At 32.0% G+C, this 8,180-nt stretch overlaps 1 protein-coding gene across 1 annotated transcript; it reads right to left on the bottom strand.

Annotated features, from left to right (window-relative positions):
* Positions 1–3,674: 3,674 nt before the first annotated feature.
* On the bottom strand, positions 3,675–7,887 carry LOC130973004 (autophagy-related protein 13b-like). The gene is made up of 4 exons (XM_057897367.1): positions 7,659–7,887; positions 6,171–7,501; positions 5,907–6,088; positions 3,675–4,435 (listed from the first exon to the last, which is right to left on the bottom strand). Coding segments are annotated over exons 1-4 (1,875 nt in total). The 5' UTR covers positions 7,660–7,887; the 3' UTR covers positions 3,675–4,074.
* Positions 7,888–8,180: the final 293 nt, after the last annotated feature.

Genomic DNA, 8,180 nt, shown 5'->3' with positions numbered 1-8,180 from the left:
GAAGATGTGACACCTAACGTATTACTGAACAGACTCCTAAGTGTCTAGAGATTGTGTATCTCTAATATGGCGAACCCAGGCCAGCTTTATGTAACTTTTAGATGAACTACTTAAACAGGTTCACTGCAAAAAATCGTTATGCTTTGGTTGGCCAAGAAATACTGACTGCTATCGGTCCAACCGGTCACAACCTCTCCATCAATCGATAGGCCAAATATGTGTAACACTTCCTCCAATGTTACTATAACTTCACCGGCTGACAATACGAAGGAATGAGTCTCCGACCTCTACCTTTCCACAAGAGCAGATAGCAAGGCGGAATGCCCTCTGATCTGTCCCACTCTCGATACATGGTAGAATCTCGTTGTTCGTAAAGCCTGGTCAATCGCCGGTGCCATATCTCCGGCAAATCAAGCTTACGAGATAGCAGATTCCTGTTAGCCTGGTACAAAAAATTAATAATAATTTCATAATCGTCCAAAATTTAAAATCAAATATATATCAAAAAAATATAATATAAATTACAATAAAATTAAAAAACATTAAAACAGAAATTAAAAATAAATATATAAAACTCTAAAAATTATATATTTTTATATTTCCTGTATTTATTAATATTAATAAGGTTTAATTACTCTGTTAGTCCTATAATTTTGCGAAATTTTTAATTAGACCCCTATACTTTTTTCCTTTTAATTGGGTCCCTGCATCAATTTTTTTTTCTAGGTCCCTCTTAACAGTAATTGGTTTAATTATATAGGGATCCAATTAAGAAAAAAAATTGGTGCAGGAACCCAAATAAAAGGAAAAAAAGTATAGGGACCCAATTAAAAATAAAATTTAGTGCAAGGATTCAATTAAAGAAAAAAAGTATAAGGACCTAAATAAAAATTTTGCGAAATTATAAGAACCAACAGAGTAATTAAACCTATTAATAACTAGCAACTAATACAAAATATAAATATTATAACATAAAATAAAGTAAAATATAATTACAAAAATTCTAAATAAGTAACTTTTATTTATATTATTATTAATTTTAACAATTACATTTTAAATTATGTTATTTACTTCATTTTAATAATTACATTGTAAATTATGTTATTTACTAAGTTCAAGAAAAATAATTTTTGACATAAAAGGAAATAAAGATATAATAACGGAAGTTCTAAAAGAAATCTATCAATGTTTTCATTCTTTATTAATTTTAATAACTACATATTAATTAATTAAATTATAATAACATTATTACAATAAATAAAATTGTTAATATTATCACGAAAAAATAAACAAAAAAATTTAAGTTATTAAAGATATAATAACGGAAGTTCTAAAAGAAATCTATCAATGTTTTTATTCTTTATTAATTTTAATAAATACATATTAATTAATTAAATTATAATAACATTATTATAATAAATAAAATTGTTAATATTATCACGGAAAAATAAACAAAAAAGATTTAAGTTATTTAACTTACTACAATTACTAATAATAATATCAACTAAAATAACGACACTAAAGATAATACATTTTGATTACTAAAGATTAAATTGACAAAAATAATAAATTTACCATATTAAACTGTCCCAAATAATTAATAACGTATTCTGCTGCATTAGTATAATTACGAACCATACTTACTGAACACACTAGTCACTCTAACTCTCACTCTCACTAACTCTTATCTTTTTCAAATAAGCCAGAGCCTCATCTTCCATTCTCAATCTCTCTCGATCACCTTCAGAACATATGGAGAATGAGAAATATTGCAAAGCTTCATCCCATCTTTTAAAAGCACCATTGCATTGTGCCATTGCATGTTGCGGTTCTGGAGAGGACATATGTCACTTGCATGAAGACCAGGATCAACATGCAAGGTGTGTGTCCGTTGCACGATACGTGGTGACGGACACATGGAAGGGGATTATGGGAATCCTCAACACGCACGGTGTGTGTTACCGGAGTTCGACACGTGGTCATGGATTAGACACAAAGGTGTCTTGGAACTAAGTAAGGAATTTTTACGCTTTCAACACGCAGGTACATATTACAGGGAACTCGACACGTGGTCATGGTTAGACGCAGTGGTAGAGCTTTGTATAGACCAGGAGAGTTATGGCCCAAAATTTTTATAAAAATATTAGTAATTCTATTTTAAAAAAAATAAAATTAGTTTATTTAAATTGATATGTTTTTAATTTATATATCTAAGTTTTATGTCCATTTTTATTATTTTTTTAAATTTTTTATTATATTTTATTTAACATAACAAATAATATATCTTTAAATTAATAAAAAATAATATATTTCTAAATCAATGTTATAAATTAAATATCATTATAGAATTAACATTAAATTATATTTAGCTTCTCATATAGTTTCATATATTATTTTATTTTTAGAATAATAAAAGTTATAATATAACTAGTAATAATATCAGTTATTAATAAAAAGTTATTATTTTATTTTTAAATTAATTTTACAAATTTAATACTTTTATAGGATAACACTGTTTACGTTAATAAATTTTGATATTTTTATTTTATTAGAAATTTAAAACTTTGTTTTGTTGTATTATATTATTTAATTTGTAATAAAAATAATAATAAAAATAATTAATCTTGAGACTTTTGAAGAATAAATATTATAAAAATAAAATTAATTATTTAAAATGTTAAAAAATAATTTGTAAATTATAATTTATTTTATATGATTTAAATAAAAAATCAAATTTTTTAAAAAAAATAAGTTTTTAGATAAAAAAATTAGTTTTTTAAATAAAAATAGATTTTTATGTGTAAAAATTAATTTTTTTTATGTAAAAATTAATTTTTTATTTAAAATCAAATTGGCTTATTAATCTAAACAAAATTTTTTATTAATCAAAACCAAAATTATTTTTTGTTAATCTTAACCATATATAATTTTACATATTAATAATAAATTTAAAAATAAAATAATTATATTTATAAATTTTATTTTAATATAAATACTATTATATAATTTTTTATTAATATTTCTGCTCGTCTAAAAAATTTTTTCAGGCTCTACCACTGGCTAGACGTAAAGGATAGGTGTTGTATCAGTCTCTCTGCAACTCCACCTTTATGTAAAACACTCCAAAAAATAATATACAACAAAAACACCATATATAAATTTATATAGAAAATAATTTCTGATCAAATAAAGAAGTCTAATTTTACTTAAAATATTAAAATATCTAGTGGTAGCAATTCCACAATAATTTGTAATGGATTAATTCGGGCTCTTTTCATTTTTTTAACATAAATAGCCCAATATGCTGGAAAAAAATCCAATATTATGTTAGTCCAAAAAGATGATTTTTGTTTTGTAAAAATAAAAAAAATTGGTTAGAATGAACCAAATGAACCAATTCTATGAGTAGAGTAAGATTGATCTGGTTTTTTTATGTAAAAGAACCGGTTAGAATAAACCAAAATTAAAATGAGGACACATGTCACATTCTCCCGCATAATCTTTATGAAAAGTGGTTTTTGATGTCTTTATGAAAATGGCCCTTGTTATAGATATCACCTTAAATATGTCATGATTATCACATTTTATATATTTGTAAATGATAAATACGATGTTCATAAAAAATAAACTTATAATAACAGCAGAGATGATACTTTGATATGAAAGACCCTTACCAAAGTTCATAAACTGAGTACAGGATTGGCCAATAAGATCAAATAGCATAGCAAATAAAGCTTCTGCCTCGTGTTATATATACAGTAAGTTTGCATGTGTGTTACACAGTATAAGGCACACCATGCAACTGGATCAAAAAACTTTAGACATAATTATCATATTTACACATAGTTTCAAAATAGAAAAAGAGCATACATTTCTATTAGCTTAATTTTATTAAGTAAAAAGGTGTATTTTTGTTTGTAGTGATTCCATTTCTCTGTGAACTTTGTTAGGCAGAAGCATAATAGAGCATGTATAATTTCCCTTCTTGAACTCCAAAACTGTAGTTTGGGAAGGGGCCGCAACAGAAGAGCTGCTGCCATTTCCAAAAGAGAAACCAAACATGCCACAGGTATACTATTTCTGGGGCTTACTACCTGGCGTAAGCAACAAGTTTTTCATCTCTCTGTAGCCATGAAACTCTTCCAATGCATCACTTGTTGTTTTCCTTGTTGCTGTGAGCCCAGAAGACATCATGCTTGCTGGCACTGGTGTTTCTAGAACCTGATTCATGTCTTGAATGTTGTTAGCATTCCAGGTTTCGGGGCGTGTGCTGTGTGACAAGTGTTCGGAAGTAGAGAAATCTTGCCAGAGAGGTGGTGCTTTCTTCAGCATACGTACAAGCTCACCAACAGCAGCATCCTGGGACTTTCTGATGGGAAGGAATCCTCCAGCTTCAAATGCCTCGGCCATATGACCATGATCAAATGATTCCGCCCTGGTTATGCACAAGGGTTCATGTTAACGTCAGAAAAAAAGTACACCTGACAAATTTAAAGTCACCGACAACTTCAAAAAGGCCAAGGAAAAAAACTCAGATTATATATTATATATTACAAAATTTACAATTGTTTAAAATCTGACTCTTTGTCAAGAAGTCATACATGAACTAGTAATTTGAAAGCCTATGAAAATTAAGTTTTGAATTGAATATCAAATCCGATGACCGAAGTGGAGAACCCAACCTCTAAAGCTAGCAGTCAAAGAGGGGGGAAGGGGGGAGAACCACTCTCCAGTCTCTCTCTAACTAGCAAATACCAAATACAACACTACTCGATGTGGTATTTTGCACTTTACAGCACTGTACTCAGCGATACATCACTCAGCCTATTCACATGTAGACATACACACACACAGCTAATGGGATGTGATGCACACACTATATACCAGCGAGCTAACTCATGGAACCAATCCCTTCACCCCGCCCCCGGGCGCAACAACAAAAAAAGGTAGGTAGTAGAACAGGGTGGATGCAACCAATGTTGAATTGAGTTATTTAAATAGGAGACACCATTAAAGGGCGAAAAGCGGAACCAGAAAGCTGATTAATTCACAATCTGTATATACCAGATGAATCTATTCCGGAATAGATAGCATTCAATTCTGAATGCGGATTAAAAGAAACACTCTCAAAGATGAGCCAGAATAGACAAGAATATACAGTGCATCTAAGTTATTTCAGTCTCTACTCATTGGTATATAATCTTAAAAATATGAACAATTTGAAGGAGCAAGTGGGCAGAACAAAAAAGAGGAAAAGAACATGCAAAGTTTTCTGCACAAGCAGTGATGTTCACCAATTTATAATAATAACTACTATTAATACTACTTTCCCTTTTTTATCTCGTATCTATAATTCGATCTTTTCCATTTTAGCTCAATGGACAACAATTAGTTGAGCTCAAAAACATAGTAACCAAGCATGCAGTATGGATCCATGTACGTCCTAAGTTTTTCATCCTGGTATTTGGATTGTCATTTTTTTCATGCTTATAACGTAACTATATAGGGAGGGAATCCAGCATCCAAAATACAGTGTGGGGGAATTACAGTAAGCAGGATTCTTGAGAGAACCCAAAATTCTAATCAAATTTATTAGGTTATTACTTATTATTACTTTATTAGTATTATGTCTCACATAGCATATAATTTGAAAATTGAAATCCAATCCACTAAGAAGTAAGAACCTATTAGTATTACCCTAGACTTTCTTGGGCCAAACATGACCTTCCAGTTGCATATAGGTCACCTGATAAACCTGAGTTACCCTGATTATATAGTACTTATGCTATTTTCTTTACAAGTTCAAACAATACTATTGGTACCATAAGCTACTTGACAAAGCATATATCTTATGTATGAGATTGACATAAAAGGAAGGTGCAAGTCTGAGCAAATTCACATAGTACCTGCTGCCTGGATCTGTCAGATCATCATCATCCACATCAAAGGGGCAAGTAAAATCTGTTTCATCAAAATCATCCTGATAAGACCTACTTGAGCTTCTGGAAATTGAAATCTGTGGTGAACTGCAAGCTGATATCTTGATTCCAGAGTATTTCCGAGGCTCATCTTTTCCAAGAGGAAATAACTGCAAAAAGTGTAACAGACTATTAACAAATCTAATATGTTTGAACCAACGAAAAAGTTCCTATGGTTAGTATGCAGCATACCTTCTCAGCTGTTGCACCTGTTTGCATTGTGTTCACACCTCTATCATTCTTAGAAACACACTTTAACCCTCTAAGTGGAGGAGTTGACGGCAAGTTATGCCTGTTGTGGTATCCAGGGAAATTTGCAGCTTCAGCATTAGGTATGCTGACTGGAGCACTTTCAGATCGTAAAAGCGTTTTAGATGATAATGACCCAGGATAATACTCATCAAAACCTGAATTCTTCTTCTGAATCAAGGACATCTCAGTTGGATGAGGGGGCAAACTTGAAGGTGGTAAACGCCGAGAACTTGCATTAGATACAGACATGTGCGATTCTGAATATGTTGGTGAAGGCGAACAAGTAATGGAAGGAGATGAGGCTCTACAATGGTTGTGACTCCAACTATGTTGCCTCGAAAATGGCAATGACGACAGAGAGCCATGTGATGGCAATCCTGATGGGTACCTCCTCAATGGATCTGCCAGTGGACTGCCAACATAGTCAGTTATAACTTGTGGGGACAACGGAGTTGAAGATTCAGAGCTCAAGTCTGATGCGGATGGGCGATACATCACCGAAAGGCACAGCCTACCAGAATAAGTATCCACAGGGGTAAACCCAAATTTCATCATTTCGGCTTCCTCTTTATGGGTGAAGGGCTCACAAAAGGAAGATACCCGGTGAGCAAGAGTAAAGGGACAAATCTGTGCAGACGAATTGAGCTCTCTGAAAAGCTTATAAGCAGGTAAAAGTCTAACTGTGGCATACAAGGACCTTAGAAGTAAAGTTGACTTCTTATACAAGGCATGCAAAGAAACGTTATTTGACCTCCTACTACCAGAACTAGAATTCCTTGTCTTTCTGCTCTCATACTGAACCACCCATCTCTCTAAAATCTTTTCAGTGTTTGCGTCAAGTCCCAATTCTTCATGATCAGTATTCCAGCTCAAAGGGTATCTTTCCTTGAGTGAAGAACTCCTAGGAAGAACCCCTTTGGGGGAAAAACTCATGGGGTCCCAGCCAAGAGGCTTTTGCACTAAAATAACATCAATGACTATCAAGTCAAGATTGTTGCGGCGTGAGAGGTCAATGATATCTATGGCGGCAGGGCAATCGTGAAGAGTCAAATTGAACCATTTATCCCTGGGGCGCACACTGGGAGAGGATGAAGATGAAGAACATGGAGAGGAGATAGCTTGATCAAGACAGGAACTACGTGAGGAGACAGAAAGAGCCCTTGATTCAAGTATTATATGAATGCTTTTGGCAAAGAACTCTCTTATAATTTGTTCCATCTTTGCAGCTTCCGAGTGCGAGGATGCCATTGAATGCACCCCGAAGATTAACACTACTATGTCGTTGGGGAAATTAAACAAACACAACAACGACACAAACAGCAGCACAGTTTTTAACCAGAATTACAAAATCTGAGAAAGCAATAATGAATAAATAAATGGAGGGAAATTGTAGGGAAACCCAAAATAGCGAAAGAAAAGAGAATTTACTTGAATCCTTCGCGCAAGAGAAGAAAATATTAGATTTTATTTTCCCTTCCCTTATCTTGGATTGAATTTGGAAAAGAGAATATTAAGGAGTGGACTCCTCCATGAAGTGGGGCAGTGGCCGTTGATACATGATACACTTCATCATCAAATCATATCAACACTTTCACTCTCCGGAATTATTTAATTAAATACCTTCAGTTAATGTCATCAAAATCTTCTTAAGTCAATAATATTCAACAACGAGATTCTAGGTACAAGATAACAGGACTTTAACTTTTACCCCATAAATCTTGTCTTTTGGGATGTTCCCAAGTCATAACAAATATTTAAATTAAAAAAGATTGTGACAACTGACAAAGCAAAATTTAAAATTAGGAGCTGCTCACCCAAAAAATCTACAGAGATAAGAACCAATTAAAATTCGATGAAGAGATTAAACTAACGACCATTTTTATAATTAATAAAAACTAAAAACTATTAATAAAATATATTTTTATATGTAAATATATTATTTTTTTTTGG

This window comes from Arachis stenosperma, chromosome 4, assembly GCF_014773155.1.
Source record: "Arachis stenosperma cultivar V10309 chromosome 4, arast.V10309.gnm1.PFL2, whole genome shotgun sequence".
Classification (NCBI taxonomy): domain Eukaryota; kingdom Viridiplantae; phylum Streptophyta; class Magnoliopsida; order Fabales; family Fabaceae; genus Arachis; species Arachis stenosperma.
This window is presented reverse-complemented; position numbering and strand designations above follow the sequence as displayed.